The sequence below is a fragment of the Vespula vulgaris genome, chromosome 24 (genome assembly GCF_905475345.1).
Source record: "Vespula vulgaris chromosome 24, iyVesVulg1.1, whole genome shotgun sequence".
Lineage (NCBI taxonomy): Eukaryota > Metazoa > Arthropoda > Insecta > Hymenoptera > Vespidae > Vespula > Vespula vulgaris.
The window spans coordinates 1,880,566-1,900,026 of NC_066609.1; the positions used below are offsets into that span (position 1 = coordinate 1,880,566).

A 19,461-nucleotide genomic window follows, 5' to 3' on the forward strand; every position below is an offset into this window, starting at 1 on the left:
AGTTAATACTATTATAAAATAAACGATATTTAAATTTTGTATAATTAAAGAAATGCGTATGTTATTGGTCCATTCAAATTTCTATATATAATACCAATGACTTCACAATGAATAACGGAGATCACATGATTGCTCTACAACTTCAAGTTAATCAAATGTACCGTGCTCATGTTACCTTATTTTACTTGATTATTTTCATTTGTAATTTATTATTTATTAGTATGAACAATTTTTATAAATTTACTTACAATTAAGATGCATTTCGATGCATTGTGACGTATATATACCTATATATATATATATATATAATTTATAAAATAAGTTAAATTTTTAGATCAGTGAATTTATATTATAAAATTCGCGGTAAAATAAGTGAATAATCATATATATGTGCCTTTGAGTGCAAGTGCGTGAGTACATTCGATATATGCATATACTTCAACTTGAATTTACTTTTTTTTTTAATAAAAAATGACATCAAATTAACATCGTAATTAATAAATCGATAAAATGAAAAATATAACAAATATTAGCTTATCTTTGATTTTTTTTAGTAATAAATAAATGAAATAAATATATAAGTAAATATATATATATAATTATATATTTATTATTAGTAAAAGAATAGTATAAATATATAGAATGTATGTGAAATGATATGTGCGTATACGTAATATTTCAAAATGCGAGAGAGAGAAAGAGAGAGAGATATTAATTAAAATTTATGGAATAACGTTAAAGATCTTTGAACTTTCAAGAAAGTTCACCTTTTAACTATTATCTAAGAGAACTGAAGCACATTTTCTTATCTACCATATGACGTGTGGGACGAGTAAATGATTTGAGAAGTAGCAATGACTATAAATACTAACACACAGTTCGGTTCTATCTTTTGAACGTGTACCTCAATGAAATTTAAACGTTCGTGTAGAATTATTCAATTTAATTTAATTCGTCTAAGATATTATTTGGTGGTATCTTCACACTCATCATCATTATTACGAATTAGTTTGATATATTTTTGAAGACAACGAAGGTACTTGAAGATATTTATTCACAAAACTTAAGTTTAATTTTTTATTTAGTCTATCATAACTTCGATAAACGAAGAGTAATTATAAAGTATTGTATACAATAGATCATAAACATAGCATCGTAGTTTCCAATTTATCCGTTTCATTGAGGAAGAGAAACAATCAGAGAAAGAGAGAGAGAGAGAGAGAGAGAGAGAGAGAGAGAGAGAGAAGAAGAAAAAGAAGATGAAACGAAATACTCTTATGTCCTATAATTGTTCTATTGTTTTTAATTACAGTCATTCCAGCCGTGAAAAGATTTTTTTTCAATAAAGTCAAGTAACAATGAAATCTGTTGTAAAAACGATACTCGGAAGTCTTCGTGTTACTTCTACATCTAATTTGTTAAAAATTCGTAGACAAGTAAGCTGCTTATATTTCCTTGTATTTTTGTCTTGAAATTGAGGAGAAGAGAAAAAAGAAAAAAAAAAGGAAAAAAAAAGTCAAACGGACAATGTTAGAAAAACATACATAATTATTTGTAAATATTACAGTATCCGAGAAGTATCACATCACAGCAAATATTCGAACGCGAATCGAAATATGGTGCACATAATTATCATCCTCTTGAGGTAGCTCTTTGTAAAGCCGAGGGAGTATACATGTGGGATGTCGAAGGAAAAAGATATTACGATTTTTTAAGCGCTTATTCAGCTGTTAATCAAGGCCATTGCCATCCGAGAATTTACAAAACCATGGTGGAGCAAGCGAAGATCTTAACATTAAGTTCGAGAGCTTTTTACACAGATGTTTTAGGTGAATTCGAGGAATATGTTACCAAATTGTTTGGGTACGTATATCAAATGTAATAGATATTATGGTATATATATATATATATATATATATATATATATTTTTAATTATAGGTATGACAAATGGTTGCCTATGAATACTGGAGTGGAGGGAGGAGAGACGGCTTGTAAATTAGCACGAAGATGGGGATATACGAGTAAAGGTATACCGCAATATCAAGGAAAAATAATTTTTGCCGAAGGTAATTTTTGGGGAAGAACAATGAGTGCCGTATCCTCAAGTACTGATCCAAGTAGTTATAGTGGATTCGGTCCATTCATGCCGGGCTTTGAACTGGTACCGTACGATGATCTCGTTGCTCTTGAAAAAGCACTTGCCGATCCAAACGTTTGTGCCTTCATGGTCGAGCCTATTCAAGGTGAAGCAGGAGTAGTAGTTCCACAGGTAAGGAAATAAAAAGAAAGAAATATTGACGAAGAGACGATGATCTATGCATATATCTTAATTTGTATCCTCATTCGTTTTTGTTTATTTCTTTTTTTTTTTCTCGAAGAACGGTTACCTAAAAGGTGTTAGAGAACTTTGTACAAAATACAACGTTTTATGGATAGCCGATGAGGTTCAAACGGGCCTAGGAAGAACAGGGAAACGATTGGCCGTCGATCACGAAAACGTTAAACCTGATATTTTAATTCTTGGAAAGGCATTATCCGGTGGCTTTTATCCGGTATCTGGGGTCTTAGCCAATGATCCTATAATGTTAACTATAAAGCCTGGCGAGCACGGCTCGACTTATGGTGGTAATCCTTTGGGTTGCAAAATTGCTCTTGAGGCATTACGCGTTCTCGAAGAAGAAAAATTAGCGGATAATGCCAATAACCTTGGTCCCATTTTAAGAAGCGAGCTTGAAAAACTTCCGAAAGATATTGTCACGTTGGTTAGAGGAAAGGGACTTTTGAATGCAATCGTTATTAATAAAAAGATCGATGCGATGGATGTATGTCTGATGTTGAAGGATGAAGGTCTTTTGGCAAAACCAACACATGGTCATATTATTAGACTTGCTCCCCCTTTAATTATCACAGAATCTCAAATAAGAGAGTGTGCGGATATTATTTCACGAACGATATTGAAGTTTCTAAAATAATGATTTTCTTTAGTAATAATCTTCTTTATGATAGATTACACTCGTGTTAAGAATATCTTGATATATAACTAAATACGTACATATGTTATATATTTATAATATAATTTTATAAAACGAATTATATCCTCTTATATTTCATTACCTGTTTATTGAACATGTTTGTCCTTATCAGTATATAAGAGATATATTGTACAAAATTTTCCTTTCTTAACAATATCTCGATCATTATCTCAAATGTATTTCGTCATGCATGTCAACGCTCCGTCGTGCAACATCGATATACTTTCCAGATTCTAATCGCTTTCACGAAAATTAATTTCTTAACGACGAATAATTATATCGTAGTTACACTTCATTATATTATAATCTTTAAGAAAACTCATTGGTCGTATATGCTTGTATGTTTTTACATTATTGACAAAGCAAAATGTTATACATAAATAACGTTAAAATAGAACGCGTATTAGATTATTATATTCCATTAATAACTCGTACGAGATAAGGCAACTCATTATGAAACTGATAGCTTTGTCTTCTTGCCTGATCACAATGTAGTTATTACTATATAAGAAAAAGAAAGAAAGAGAGCCTTAACATAAATATATATTTAGATATATTCAGCAAAGTAATGTATATAAATATTTTTTCTGTATTTCTAAAATAAATCTGCACTAACACTAATATTGTATGACAAACATATTAACCAGTTAACATTCTTAATATGATTTATCTCGATAATTACACTTTCTTAAATAATTATGACTTGAGGGAAGAACGACTGATAAGAGATAAAGAAAATTAAATATCGGATTGTAAAAATTCACAACAAGCTATATTATCATCTTATTTGAAAACATATCTCATTACGTTATTACTATATTTCTTTTCGCCCAATATATATCGCAAGGACAATTAAAGAGAATGTGAAGTTATAACATTGTTTAATATTTATACATTCGTCATCGTATTGTACATTAAACAGAATTCCTAATTTCTAATCATCGTTTTTAAACAATCATGTTTCTTTTATAATTATAAATATAATTAATTACTTAATGTTTTCTGTTTTGTTTATATTCGGTCGAGATAAACGTATTTAAATGATCGATCGATCATTTAAAATGTATTATACAGTTTTTGTTTATCGACTATGACGATTTTAACGTAGATTATATTATTTGTAATCAAGAGTTTACTTTAGAACATTGGCGCCTTCTTAAACGCCCAACACAAAAGCTTATTATCAGCGTGTTTTAAATCCATGCGTACACGGATGTAGTATTTATTTTAAATCCCCTTTGCACAACTTTTGCAATCTATACAAATAAGTTAGGAGTAAATAAGCTTCCCCCTCTTATATCGTTACATTGCTATAAATGATGGTACATTTTACGTATTTTGTTAGAAAGTATCTCGCTGCATTTCTACTTGATATATTCAGTTTTTTCCTCGTCATTTTTCATTAATATTAACATACCTTTAATATTTGACAAAGGTGATAGTGACTTATCATATTGGTATCCAATTATATATGTATTGAATAAAAAAAAAAATGCAATCGCTTAGACAGAGGATTTTGAATTTAACGAAGAAGAGGTACGATCAAAAAAAAAGGTGTCTAAGCACCCAGGAAATAATCGAACGAGATGACAAATACGCTGCGAGACATTTCAAGCCTCTTCCAGATGTGGTACTTACCAAAGGTGAAGGTGTTTTCTTATGGGATAAAGACGGAAAGCGTTATCTCGACTTTTTAGCCGGTTTCTCGACTATCAATCAAGGTCATTCTCATCCTCGCTTGGTCAAAGTTATGAAGGAACAAGCTGAAAAATTGGCTCATACAGCAAGGGCTTTTTATACGGAACCGCATGGAGAGCTAGGAGAATATTTAACGAAATTAATTGGGTACGATAGATTCATACCTATGAATACAGGTAAAACAAATGGTGGTTTTTGTAATATAAAATTATATTAATTTGAGCGAGAGTGCTACAATGTTATATGGAATCTTAATGAATCATTTGTAAATATCTACAGGAGTTGAAGGTGGAGATACAGCTTTGAAATTAGCTAGACGTTGGGGATACAGAATAAAAAAAATACCAAGCCAAAAAGCAACCATTGTGTTTGCTGAAGGTAACTTCTGGGGCAGATCGTTAGCAGCATTGTCAGCATCAACTGATCCTCCTTGTTACAACGATTTTGGACCATATATGCCATTTTTCGATAAAGTACCGTACAATGATTTAGTCGCTCTAGAAGCAAAATTCAAAGAAAATCCGAACATTTGCGGATTTATGATGGAACCAATTCAAGGAGAAGCTGGTGTCATTATTCCGGACGTATGTTAACGTTATTTCGTTTTTCTAAACAGACATGTGTATCTCCAAAGTCTACATGGCGTTAAATATTAAAATATGAAAATATTCTACATGTTCATTATAAAAGTTTTACTCATCGAAAATTACTTCAAAATCAATTCACAAGGATTACTTACTTCTATTCAGTTTTTTTTAACTGGTAGATCTATATCAAATCAATTTTAAATTGCTTATCAATCAACTCTCGACATTAATTACATTTTCGAGTGGATCGCGAATAATTATCGTTTTTAAAAGTGTTTCTCGATCCATAAAAATTTAAGAAGCTATTCTACAATATTTAAATATAAAATCTCGATTATTTGATCAATTAATCATTTACTTTCTGCAGAATGGATATCTAAAAGCTGTTAGAGACTTGTGTACGAAATATAACGTTTTATGGATCGCGGACGAAGTGCAGACTGGACTTTGTCGAACTGGGAAACGTATGGCTGTCGATCATGAAAATGAAAAACCAGATATTTTGATTTTAGGAAAAGCACTTTCTGGTGGAATGTATCCAGTTTCTGGTGTATTATCAAATGACGAGGTATTTAAATTTAGAACATAAATGATATTATGATGATAAGTGTTAACAATTTTCCTAATGTAAGAAAAAATATTTTTTTTCATCTAATACTTGCATCCTGGAAGATCATTCGATCCTAATTATCTGAAAATATGACACACACATACGTGTGTGTGTATGTATATCAATAATAATTTATTATAGATAATGATGTGTTTCGAAGCGGGTTGTCACGGTAGCACTTTCGGTGGTAGTCCTTTAGGAAATAGAGTAGCTTTGGAAGCAGTTAAGATCTTGGAAGAAGAAAATCTTGCCGAGAATGCTAGGAAATTAGGCGAAGTATTAAAAAATGAATTGGTTAAATTACCGAAAGATATTGCTGTGGAATTCAGAGGACGTGGTTTGTTAGCTGGCCTTCTTATCAATAAAGGTATTTCCTTATCTTGTATTATCTGAAAATATATGGCAATTATAAGGAACAATAGAATAAGATATGGTAGAATTTCATTGAAACGTATAGACGATGTATATCCATATGGTATAATGATATAAAAGATCTAATGCACCATTAAAACTTACACAATATTTCAATATATTATTTGAGTGTCAGTTATCCAATATTTAAACATATGATTTAAAAATACTCATAATTTATGTGTTTGTTCTTAGATTTCGCCACAGGTTGGGATATTTGTTTGAAATTACGTGATGCGGGTTTATTAACAAGACCGACGCACGGACAGTTAATCAGAATATCACCACCATTGACTATTACCAAAGATCAACTTGAAGAAGGTTTACATATTCTGACGACGACGTTAAAAAATTATAAATAGATTATAGAATTAAAAGCGAAAAATAATTGCATTATATTAATAAGAAAACTTATTACCAAAATTGCACGCTTTTACATCATTATTATTTTTAATCGACCAATGCACCATACGAGAATTTTTTACATACATATTTAAAGATGTGATATATTATATTATCCGATGTACTTTATAAAAATGTCTTTTTATATTATAATTAAATGTGGGAATCACTGTGCCTTTTCATATGTCTCGTTAAACTAAAAGCTTGAGAAAACATTTGATTGCATTGTTCACACTTGTATGTCTTTGTTCCTGTATGTAGATTTAAATGTCTCTTTAAATGATTTGCCAGTTTAAAACGTTTCCCACATAATCGACATTGATGTTGCCTCAGGGAAACATGCGAAGCCTCGTGATTCTTAAGATGACTTGATTGAGAAAATGTTTTACCACATAATTTACATTCAAATGGTTTTATCTTTGTATGAATTCTTAAATGTTCTACCAAATTACCCTTTTGAGTAAAACATTTGTTACAATATTCACATTTATGCATCTTTATTGATTTATGCGTTTGTAAATGTACTTTTAAATTGTAGTTTTGACTAAATCGTTTATCACATATCTCGCACTGAACAAGATCTTTCCCAGTATGTAGTTTTTCATGAGCTTTTAAATTTTTTATTAATCTAAATCTTTTCTTGCAAGTATTACATTGGAATCCTTCAAGTTGTAATACTTTTTTGGAATCACTATATACTTTGTTATGAGTTTTCATATGTTCTTCAAGATAAGAAGGATATGTAAATATTTTGTTACATAATTTGCAAAAATGTACATTCTTTTTAGTATGTAGTCTCATATGTGCATTCAACTTACTTTTAGATGCATAAGCTTTTTCACAACTGAGACACTTAAATGGTCTTTGATCACTATGAGATATCTGATGAGCAAGTAATTTAGATTTTTGACTAAATACTTTAGTGCATAATTTACATTTGTATCTTTTTGGATGCGAATTACTTAGTTCCTTTGCATCAAGTTTTTCTTTATAATCAGAATCTGATGAACAAGCTTGATAATTATTTAAGATATGTCTATCTGTTTCAACATTTGGTGCTTTAGTAAATTGTAAATTATGCACATTCGTGACATCATTTTCTGAATGCATTATATTTTGAACGCGTTGCGTACCACTTTCTCGAACATCATCGAGATGAATATTACCCGGAAAATTTAAATTCTGCATTTCATTATTATCCACGTTAGGTCTTTGATAAGATAAATTTTCAACCGAATTATCGACAGAATTCATAGATCTTTCGTAGCTCAAATTTTGTGGTAGTTGATTAGAATTTTCGCAAATATCAATATTGTCATTGTCACAAGATATATCTATATTTTCTGTAGTATGTGCTATATTATGACATATTAATTGCGTTCTATTAGTAAATGTATGATTACAGAGAGAACAGTGGAGCGCACAAGCAGCTCTACTAGAACCATCTTCATTCACTGACATCATGTGCATTACATTAGACGTAATTAATGGAGATAATTGAGTATTTTGAATACCATCATTAGAGAGATTAGAATTTAAATGGCTGAAATTAAGATATGTATTTTGAGACTCTATGATGTGCATATGTTCTACGGGAATATTCTCTTGTACAAAAGGTAAATGCAGTCTATTATGAGCACATAATTCTTGATAACTCATAAACACAGCTCCACATTCTATGCATTTTAAAGTTTTGTGTGAATTTTGTACAGGCATAAAACCCTGACTCTGCTGATATAGTTTACAGCCAGATACTGTTGCATAGGAAGTTAAACCAGAAACCTAACAAGTAAAACATAAACACATGATTTATTAAATTATCATAGAAAATATTAGAAAGTATAAAAATAATACCTTTAAAGCAGCCTGTCTTAAAGCCCTATCGGCTGCTCTACATTGTTCTCTATATAAAAGAGCAGATTCTGCTCTAGTAACACATCGGTCGCACATTTTTTCTGGTAATCCATCTCCTTGCCAAACCTACAACAAAACAAAAATAAAAAAAAAGCAAAATAAAGAAATAATAGTATATACATATGAAGGTTGTTACATTATATTTATTTACTTCTAGACACGATAAAGATCTCAGTTTGGCAGCGAGAGAAGAACCTGCAGGTCCAACGAATAGACAAACCATTTTATCGCCGTCCTCTCGCAAACACGTACGACACAACTTGCTAATATTTTCTCCATCGATTTCTTTAGTTACTATGAACATCTTCGATTCAATTAAAAAAAAAAAGAAAAGAACTTACGAACAAAAACACATCACTTATCAATGAGTTTGACGTTAAAATTTTAAACGAAGATTAGAGGTTATGCCGCTATAATTGTTTCGAAAACTTCAAGGTTACTATATCTCTCTGCAGATGGCAGGTTAGTCGAGAAACATAGAAATGCAATAAAAGCATAACATCGCCGTTCGATGTAGACGTACTTTGAGGATGTGAGTTGCGGGTCTTCTAAAAGTAAGCCAAATGTAACGTACCGAAGTTCCTACGTCTATATCTGTGTGTTTTTTGTTGGCAATCAACAATATCGATGTTAATTTTTTAAGAATCTCTATTATTTATTGCAAATTATATATGATACGGTAACTAACGTCATAGAAACACATGTGATTTATGGAAATTTGCCTACTCGGTTACGTTTCATTGGTAAAGAGAATTTATAACAGTAAAATGCCTGTCCCTATATATTTTTAACTTTGTGATTGAAATAGAATATGTCAGAACGAAAGGTGGAAGTTATTGAGAACGTGGAAAAACAATATTTTGATGAATCGCTTGCTATCCAATATGATGATACAATTGACGTATCAACTTTTGATTTTAGTGACGCTGATAGATGGTAAGAGAGAAGATAGTTTGCATGATTATAATAATGAAGGTTTTTTATATTGAAAGTTTACGTTTCTTGATTTTTTTAAGAATTTTTTTTTTTATTTGTTAAAGAGTATCTTTTATTTAAAAAGAATTTTATATACATTTTCAAAAGGAACATTTTTAAAACAACAATTTGTATTTTACTTTTACATTATACATTATAATTAATAAAAATAATTGATAAAAATAAACTAGTAATGTTTTAAAAAATGATAAATATTTGTATTTCAGGTTATCTGAACCTGTGCAATGTTCATCAAAAACTACAGTGTATGATTTACATGCCTGGCTGAGGAATTCCTCAGAGATGAGTTTTCAAAATATTCCTACTGGTATTCCTTTTTTTAGTCTTATTCATTTATTTATTTATTTATTTATTTTATTCTTTCGATATATCCATATATTTCATTGATTTTAGTTAATAAAAGATTTACTGATACAAGAACATTTACAAGGCCTAAAAAACGAAATAGCAGAATGAGCTTTGAATCTATTATAGAAGCATTGCCTCCTCATTTACAAGGTGCATGTAAAATTCGAGACAAAGAATCTCAGAATTTGTATCAAAGTGTAAGTTTTGGAAGTTACTATAATATTCGACTATCACAAAAAAAATATATTCTTGTTTTTAGTACCATCTTTTTGATTCTTAGAGATTTAATAAAAAACGTTATTGATTCTAAATATGATGTGTGTGTATGTGTGTATATGTATATATATCATATTATATATTATTTTTAATATACAGACATATAAAAACCAAACTAATGAGAAAAAAGAAGCTGTACCTTTTATGCTAAAAGCAACAATGGGAGCTAATCATTATGTTCCTGATGATAGTTTAATTACTTCTGGACAAGAAAGTATGGAGGCCTTTTTAAATATGTCGCAATCAAAAGGAATTGATTCATTTATTAATTTAGTTGAACCAGATTTTGGTGACACATTGATGAATGTTTCTCATCCCTCTGTTTTATATTCATCTATCACATCATTGACTAATGATAATACATTACATAACGCAGACTACGAATGTGCTATTAACTCAGATAATTTCTCCCATCCAATGATGGATAAATGTCAATTTATCAAAACTAAAACCCCAAAGCTTAATTTGGAAGCAACTTTTTTATCAAAATTCAATGAAAAAACTATTTTGGAAAATAAAAACAAGGATAAAGTTTCTATAAATAATACATTTATTAGTGAACCAAGAAATACTGAAAAAATGAATATTAATGATATTTATAATATAGACATTCATAATGATATGTCATTGACATCAATGAATGCGGAGATAGAAGAAATAAGCGCAAATGTGTTGTCTTCCACATTTACAAATCCACGTGATCTTAATATTACAGTGATAAAATCAGAAAGTAATAAAACAAAAAATTCACTAGACACTACATATCAATGTGTAAATGTAAAAGAAGAAAAGAAAAATGCGATGGTTACAAATACATTAGATTCTTATGAACAAAATGTTAATACTGATTCTAATGAGGAAGAAGCTACCACGCAATGTTCCAACATTATGGTTTTACCTGTACAGAACAATTGTATAGTTTCAGTACCTCAGATACCTGTTTCATATTCTAATCATTCTTCTAAACATGAAAATCTACTAAATTCAACATTCACCAGTATGAACAAGAATACAAATCAATATCAATCAATATGTATGAACCCTACAAGTTCGTCATCAGAAGAAACTCCTTCATTAAGAAGAGAATTATTAACAGAAGTTCACCGAAGTGGAAAATACAAGCTACATTCTGTCTATAGTAATACTTCTGATGAGTCTTGTACTCAGTTAAAAACAAATGAAAATATTGATGTAACCTATGACTCAAATCTTATACAGAAAAGTAATATTCCTATTGAAAACAAATACAATACGTATAAAAAACAATCTCCAAAAGATCAATCTAATAGTAAAAATGGGTTATCAGATTGTAATATAGTAACATGTACACAACAAGATTTGCAAAGTCGTAAGTTTTATACTTTTACAAAAAAAACTAGTAGTATCAATGGGAAGAATAATATAGAAGCTACAGAGCAACCTAGTAATATGGATGCAACATTTTGTAAACCAGTTTCAAAACCCCCGAAGAAGAAGTTGCATGCACCAAAAAAATTATCTAAACTGCCACAGTTCTTGCAAAAATCAAATCCTAATCTTCTATCAAATCCAACAAAAACTATTGATACGACTGGATTTTCATATTTACCTAATGTCAGACAAGTGAAAGGTTCATGCATTAATACAATGAAAGCCATAGCAAACCCAATGACAAATATATCGTATTCTTTGGGAAAATTGAGAAGTGGCTCAGAACAACGATTGCCACATGTTGACATAAACACAACGTTTCAAAAGCCAAATTCCGGAGGATCTACAGAAAGTATAGATAGCACTCAAAGTGCTCATAGCGCTCCTGATTTAGATGATAGACTTAGTATGTGTTCTGACAGTAGTCATAATTCATATAATGTACGTACAACGAATATGGAACAGTTGCATCAAATTGTATATACACAAGAAGAGGGTAAATATATTTTCATATAAAATAATTTAAGCATATCTTAAGTTTTAATTAAGTGAATATTTTAAATGTTTTGAGAGTAGGTTCTAAACGCGAATCAACACCGAAACCAAAGAAACAAATTTTACGTAATAATTGGATAGATGAATTAAAGGATTTACCATCTCCAATTTCAAAAAATAATGTAGAAGAAATTGAAAGCAATTCTAGTTCACCACTTAGTATAGATTCAACAGTTAAGACTAGCTCTCCAATAATAAGTCCAACTGGATCTAGTCAAACTATAAACAGCAATGGAGAACATAAAATGTCAAGTTAGTTAAACATTACATACATATATATATATATATATATATATATATATATATACATATTAAAATTTTATTTTATGATAACAAAGAGCTTAATAAAATAATTTTTGTTTATCTTTTAAGATAATTTGGAAGAAAAAGAACAGGAAAATGCTATTGGTGTTGTAAAGCAGGTAAAACACAATATTAATTAATTATTAATAATTTATCAAATTTTCTCTTTCAAAATAATAATTATAATTCGGTGTGATGTTTCAGACAACAAATAAATTAACTAACATGACAGAAAATAAGACTAGGCTTAGACAGCCAAGTAACTGGAATACTGGAAATAAACCAGCTGGTATAGTAAGTGGTATACCTAGACCTCCGTCGCGCATACCAGCTTTTAGATTTGTAAGGCCAAACATAAAAACTACTCAAGGTGATTTAAAAAAAGGATGTCTGTGAAACTAGACATGATTCAAAGGAATTGCAACAGCAATATTATTATATGTAAGCGTTTTCATTTTACAAGAATTATTACTGCAATCATTCGTGCACAAAATATTGAAAATTTCCATTATAGATAATCATTTAATTTATATTAACATATTCAGTATTATTGAGCTTCCAGGAAGTGTACAGTTCCTGCTCAATCGTTATAACACATATCACATATTAAATTTGCGTTTAATTTTGGTTTTACACAAGATTTTATACGCATATTCATTCACAGAAATGTTATATTTGCTATTAGGAAATAGTAAGATAATTTTTTATACAAATATTTACAAAAACAATAAACAATGCATAAACAATGCATAATAATAATAATATTAATATTAATAATAATAATAGTAATGATGACGATGCTAATACTATTACTAATAATAATAATATTGAAATAACAAAAACATTATCATTTATGCTTTTTTTTTTTCCTTTTAACGATTCATGCTATATTATTTACAAGATAAATACTGCTTTTGTGTTTCCAGGACGATTAATGTATCTCTTTAAATTTTTAATTTTCATTATATATGATTACTTATTTGACATATAAATAATATATTTTTAATGGTAGATTTTGCAACTTGTACATTACTTTATAAGTTTCTTTGACATATGTCTTAATATAAAGTATCTTATAGTTGAATATCATAGTTTCAAAAATAAAAGAATAAAAATGTATATTACTGTTGCCAAAAAAAAGAGAACGTTTACATCTGAACATCAAGTTTGTTATATTGAATCTGTTTCATATGTTACATAGAAATAATTATTCAATTTTATGATATAATGAACTATTGTTTATTTTTTTAATTTATTCGCATTTTTTTAAATTTTCTTCATAGCTTTGTGGATAAAGGATTACAATTATTGCAAAATAAAAAATATTCTTCAAATAAATAAATATATAAAACCTGTATTTTAACAAACGCAATATATTCCAGAAAATATCATATTTTTCATATCCGTCCTAGTACTTTCAGTAGAGAATCCTTGTATATAAAGCAAATATACTTGTAATCCTTTATCCAATCAAATTGAAAAATTGAAAACATTCTTGAAAATATATAGTATAAGTAAATATAAAATAACAAGTCATATCACATCAAGAGTAAGAACTGTATACTTGATAATTAAGAACTTGAAATAGGAGTGCTTTTAAAATTGAAAATGGAAAATGTGTAAACTTATTGCGATCAATAAAGAAAAAAAAAATAAATAAATAATAAATAAGAACTGTTAAATTTCTGTTTATATTTTTAAGATTAATAATTTCAAAATTTGTGTGTGTCTATACATTTATATACATATAATTACATATTTTCTAATAAAATTTCATATACTTTGAAACTTACTTCACTTACAATAAAAATAGTGACTGAATATTGACTAACTAGACCTTAAGTGCCTTGATTGTATTATTGTATTAATAAAACGTTTGTTATACATACTTATATGATATGAAAATCAAGTATGGCCAGGTAATTTGTCATGTTTTACTGCCTTGAATAATGCTATAACTAATTAATGTCACTCATGTTTTTTTTACATAATTTGTGATAATAAATATTGTATATATACATTTTATTCAAAATCATTTATTATTATTAGACTTGTTAGATAATATGATATTATAATATTACAAGCATTATTAGAAAACTGTCATTTCTATTTGATATATATATATATATTTTTTTTTTATCAATTTTTTTCTCTGAATAAATTAACACGTGCAGAGAAATAAACTTTTTTAACACACACCAAATATTTATTCACATAATTTTACACAAAAATATAATGATGAAATACTTTGTACATAAATAATAATCATAGTAAAATTCTCCATGTTTTCACAATCAAAGTTATGTTATAGAAAGAATTATATATAGTTGGAAGAGAAAAATAAATTTTAGATAATTTTAGATATTTAGATATTATATTAACTGTTTGAATAATTTTTTTGTCTTTTTTCATGACAATAGATAATATATATTTTATATTTATAATGAATATTTTATATGTCTCATTTATGTTATTCTAGATATAAATACTAAAACTCATTTGGCCTTAGTTAACAATGATACAAAAAACTTGTTAATGTATAAAGGCAATACAAAAAAGGATTTGTTGTTTTTTTTCTTCTTCTTTTATATATATAAAATGACATTTTTCTAGAGAATATGATATATAATTCACAGACTATATTATTCTTAACATATAATATATCATAATATAATTATATCATTGTAATTCGGAAAAATTGTTTGATCATTTATTTTATAATACTGTTTGTTATTATTGCAAAATATATTTCAAGTCACTTAACTTCAATACAAACATACATGTGTGTGTATATATATATATTTTTTTATTTGATTATTGGAATGAATTGCTTTCAGATTTCATATGTTGTATACATAAAGATAAACATAACAAGGAGATTATTTTCATTTTCTCATAATTAGAAATACACATCACATTGAATAATAAATATATAATATTTGTAATATAATTATTCAAGCTAGTTTAGATGATAAAATGTATGGTCTTGTACAAATTGTGTACGTGAACTATTATATATATATACGTATATATATGTATATGTATGTATGTATATATATATATATATATATATATATATATATACGCACACACACATATATATATATGTATGTATATATTAAACATGAAGGCACAATATCAAATAATTTAAATAATCACACAATCACTGTATTCTTATTAATTCTAATATACAGTACAGTGTAGAGAAATCTGTTTATTATAATATTTTATTAAGCAAATTAAGACAAATTAAATCCATTATTATATTAATTAATACATTAATTCTACTTTAACTGTAGTTATATATCACCTATGTACTGTATAATTAAATATACAGATACTTGTAAAAACAATAAAGAACTTTCCAATTTATAGTAAATATTTATTAAATATTTCAGAAAGAGATAAAATATTATTATATGATGTATTATTGTCCAAATCTTATATAAGTCATATTACATACTTGTATCAAGAAGAAAGGTAAATATTTATCAAAATTTACATTGGGATACAAACTAATTTGTTTCTAATAATTATTTTGATAAATGGAGCAGCACTGTACTGTATTTTAGCTAACTATTGCATAATAAACGTATTTTTACATCTCTTGTAATATTAACGTTGTGCAATGCTATTTTATATCAGTATCAAATAAATGCAATGAAAACAATCATAATATAAAAGAATTAAAAGAATATACATATGAAAGATTATATGTGTGTGTGTATAAAATTAAAATATATAGAATAATTAAATATTAAATATTATATAAAACTGATGCTATTTTTATATAGATCGTACGTCAGGTACACATTAAAAGCCTTGTATATAATATATATTTTGTCATAACTAAAAATTAATGCAGATAATTAAAAAATACTACTGTGCTTTCATTTACAAAGCTATGATATATCGAAATTCATTTATGAATTTTCTAAGATACATGGCTAGAAGAACTTGCAATATTCGTGATATATGTGATTATTAGAATAAATTATGGATTACACACTCATTTTAAAAACAAATTTTTAGCTAATGAGAGGCAGTAGTACAAATATTTTAACTGTTTTTTCCTATTATATTAATAAACCTTATGAAATATTAGTATTTTAATTAATGTGAAAGAGAAATACGTTTTATATTTTATGTAATATCGTACTAAGTACTTCAGTTCTAACTTAAATACAAAGAAGAGAACATAAGTATAAATTTGTTATATGATATTAAAAAAAGATTACATACTGTGTATATAAATAGAAAAGCTGAACACACACAGTTTCTAGCACATTTTTGTTTTTTTTTCTTTTTTCTTTTTTTTGTTAAGTCTTTTTTATAAAACAACTCTTATACGGTGAATATTTATCAAATTAGCACCGAAATATTTTAATTTTGATTGTCTATTATAAGCTTTTGTCTTAAATATAGACAACAACATAATTTTAGATATATGCCAGTCACAATTGAATTGAGAATTAAGGCATAAATTGATTTTCATTCTTATTATATTTGATTTCTAGTAGATTATTCTTTTTTCTTATGTGCTATGTCAAGTATGGTAGTGTAGTCAATCTTTTGTTAAAACTTTTTAAATGTGCTCAAATATTTGTTGCATAAATACACAAAATCCATGTTTAATTTCTTCCTTCTTTGTTTGTTTTCTGTTTCACATATTTCAATTATAAATATTACATATGAAATATAACAAACCCATTTTGTGTATATTTCAAAATATATAAACAAATTTGTTTCATTGCTTTCATATCATGCAAGTTCTGAAAAAGATTTGTGTGACTTTGTTTTATTCATAACTTTGGTTCCAATTCTTTAATCCTCTTCATATTTTCATATAGATATCACTTTTACTCGCATGCTAGTTTACTATCAAAACTACTTAAAGCAATTGCAAAAGCTTGAAGTGTACAAAGTGGGAACCTATAATCCATAGTGAAGACATCTTCAGCTACTCGTCCAAATTGCATAACAACATAGTCCACTATAAAATAAAAAATATATAATACATAGAATTAAGAAATTTTATGATATTTACAAGATAATAAAATTATCTTCATAATTTTATTTTCTATTAAACTAACCATCACTGTCATGTACGACTTGAAAATTTTTAACAGATGCCTGTGTCACACGACCATGAAAATTCAATACATATGATTGTGTATCATCATTCCACACAGGAGTTTTGTTATGTAATTCTATTAAATTATCCATATTTTTCATTTTCCAACGTTCTGAAATGATCATAAAATGAATTTCTTGAAAGATTTATCAAAAAATCTTCAATATATTTAATCTTGTATATTGTATGATTACATAATTTACTATATACCAAGCAATGTTTCTGTTTCATCCCGTGGACAAATTTCAACTCGTTTTTGATCAGGCGTCATTCCAGGTATAATAACGGTCATTTTTCGAGGACCTTTAAATCCTAAGACGTTTGTGTCATATACTACTGCAGCTAATTCTTGTCGTGGATTAAAACGCTCATCTCTCTTACAATCTTTCATTAATGAATATCCATTGTCGTAAACAGTAAATTGGGTTCCAAGGAGATTAGATCTTAATTTTCCTATATAAGATTCACCACCTCTTGAAAGATCTGTGGGATCCGTGGAAATTAAATAATTACTTGTTGTACTTTTCTTCCTCTTGCGTCCAGCCAGCAAAAATATCTAAAATAACATCTATAATGAAAATCCAATTATTTATTAAATAGATTTAATATATACTAACCTTTTTCCCATAATCACGCTCAAGATGTAAAAAATAAGTAGGGTAGAGACCACGGTCCATACCTTTTTTATCACGTGTTATACGACACTTATAATGCATTTTTTTATTTGCTGGTTGTAATACAAATTGTTCTATATTTCCTTCTACATTACCTTCTAGTTCTGGACTCTAGATTAAAGAAATTATTAGTTTATAATAGAGGTTATAGAAATAACTTATAAATAATATACAAAGCAAACTTATGAAATGATATTCCATAATAATTGAGTTAATACATACAGTAGAATGATTGTCTCTATTGATAAGTGCACGAGTTACTTCTGATGGTGCTATTTTAAGAGGCGAAGAACATGGCAGAGATTCTGAAGGAGAATGCAAATCTACAGGAGATGATTCTTCATCTGCACATTCTCTAGCTTCCGTACCTTCATAGAATGCTATTTCAGAACTTGCTTCTAAAAAATAAATTATTGTTTCAATTTATTCCATAAAGATAGAATAACCATATTATACATAATTATTATTTTACCACTAATTTCTGTTTCTATAGGTTTGTTTTCAGAAAATATTCCAATATCTGGATTTGTTTGGGACATTGTGAACTGTAAAGGTCCATCGTATCCTATAAAATTGAGCACCACATGAACATGTATTTTATAAAACTGACACTTCTAATTATTATAAATACCAATTTTACCATGAAGTTCTTTATTAGGATTAATCCATTTCATAGTATGACTTGTAAATTGTGTAGTGGATATATTTGATGCCTGCACCATACCACCAGCACCACTTTGTCTTTTTTGTTTCATTTTTTGTGCAATTAATTGTCTCTATAATAAAAAATATAATTTATTAACCACGATGTTATCGAAATATATATCATATACACATCTACATATATATATATATACACATAAATTTTTTAAAAATAATTCAGTCACACCTGTTGTTCAAGCTTCTGTTGTCTTAAATCAAGTGATGTCATTTTACTGCTTATTAAAGCAATTATTTATCATAAACAAATGACTTTTTCTAGAGCACAATTAAACTTCTACAAGTGAAGTTTGTTTACGTCAAAACATATTACATGTCCTCATGGTACCTAGGCAACCAACCCGTATAATTCGACGCATGAGTTGTCTTTAAGATTGAAAACACTAACAA

At 27.8% G+C, this 19,461-nt stretch overlaps 5 protein-coding genes across 10 annotated transcripts; 3 read left to right on the forward strand and 2 right to left on the reverse strand.

Annotated features, from left to right (window-relative positions):
- Positions 1-163: 163 nt before the first annotated feature.
- LOC127072171 (ornithine aminotransferase, mitochondrial-like) lies at positions 164-3,091 on the forward strand. Of its 3 annotated transcripts, none has more exons than XM_051012410.1 (5): positions 164-410; positions 1,313-1,436; positions 1,568-1,863; positions 1,940-2,270; positions 2,380-3,091. In XM_051012410.1, exons 2-5 carry the CDS (start codon positions 1,359-1,361, stop codon positions 2,971-2,973), a joined length of 1,299 nt encoding a protein of 432 aa, XP_050868367.1. In that variant the 5' UTR covers positions 164-410; positions 1,313-1,358; the 3' UTR covers positions 2,974-3,091. The 3 variants fall into 3 exon arrangements, with proteins under 3 accessions (XP_050868367.1, XP_050868368.1, XP_050868366.1); XM_051012411.1 differs by having other exon boundaries at positions 164-406; XM_051012409.1 differs by lacking the exon at positions 164-410 and adding an exon at positions 721-1,036.
- A 1,220-nt stretch (positions 3,092-4,311) lies between these two features.
- Positions 4,312-6,762, forward strand: LOC127072172 (ornithine aminotransferase, mitochondrial-like). Its single transcript, XM_051012412.1, has 5 exons — positions 4,312-4,907; positions 5,011-5,315; positions 5,686-5,886; positions 6,070-6,295; positions 6,535-6,762. The coding sequence occupies exons 1-5, from the start codon at positions 4,526-4,528 to the stop codon at positions 6,699-6,701; spliced, it is 1,281 nt and encodes a 426-aa protein (XP_050868369.1). The 5' UTR covers positions 4,312-4,525; the 3' UTR covers positions 6,702-6,762.
- Positions 5,856-9,102, reverse strand: LOC127072167 (zinc finger protein 658B-like). Of its 2 annotated transcripts, XR_007785323.1 has the most exons (4): positions 8,807-9,102; positions 8,596-8,721; positions 6,445-8,523; positions 5,856-6,317 (listed from the first exon to the last, which is right to left on the reverse strand). XR_007785323.1 is itself a non-coding variant. In XM_051012405.1 (3 exons), exons 1-3 carry the CDS (start codon positions 8,957-8,959, stop codon positions 6,895-6,897), a joined length of 1,908 nt encoding a protein of 635 aa, XP_050868362.1. In that variant the 5' UTR covers positions 8,960-9,102; the 3' UTR covers positions 5,856-6,894. The 2 variants fall into 2 exon arrangements, 1 of the variants encoding a protein (XP_050868362.1); XM_051012405.1 differs by having other exon boundaries at positions 5,856-8,523.
- A 72-nt stretch (positions 9,103-9,174) lies between these two features.
- LOC127072162 (putative uncharacterized protein DDB_G0277255) lies at positions 9,175-14,817 on the forward strand. Its single transcript, XM_051012394.1, has 7 exons — positions 9,175-9,591; positions 9,858-9,958; positions 10,045-10,196; positions 10,375-12,181; positions 12,262-12,492; positions 12,613-12,662; positions 12,748-14,817. The coding sequence occupies exons 1-7, from the start codon at positions 9,467-9,469 to the stop codon at positions 12,937-12,939; spliced, it is 2,658 nt and encodes an 885-aa protein (XP_050868351.1). The 5' UTR covers positions 9,175-9,466; the 3' UTR covers positions 12,940-14,817.
- Positions 14,818-15,720: 903 nt separating this feature from the next.
- On the reverse strand, positions 15,721-19,434 carry LOC127072174 (protein king tubby). Of its 3 annotated transcripts, none has more exons than XM_051012416.1 (8): positions 19,241-19,434; positions 18,992-19,127; positions 18,824-18,916; positions 18,574-18,746; positions 18,295-18,462; positions 17,888-18,233; positions 17,637-17,813; positions 15,721-17,536 (listed from the first exon to the last, which is right to left on the reverse strand). In XM_051012416.1, exons 1-8 carry the CDS (start codon positions 19,280-19,282, stop codon positions 17,403-17,405), a joined length of 1,269 nt encoding a protein of 422 aa, XP_050868373.1. In that variant the 5' UTR covers positions 19,283-19,434; the 3' UTR covers positions 15,721-17,402. The 3 variants fall into 3 exon arrangements, with proteins under 3 accessions (XP_050868373.1, XP_050868371.1, XP_050868374.1); XM_051012414.1 differs by having other exon boundaries at positions 15,722-17,536; positions 18,574-18,749; XM_051012417.1 differs by having other exon boundaries at positions 15,725-17,536; positions 17,637-17,789; positions 18,574-18,749.
- Positions 19,435-19,461: the final 27 nt, after the last annotated feature.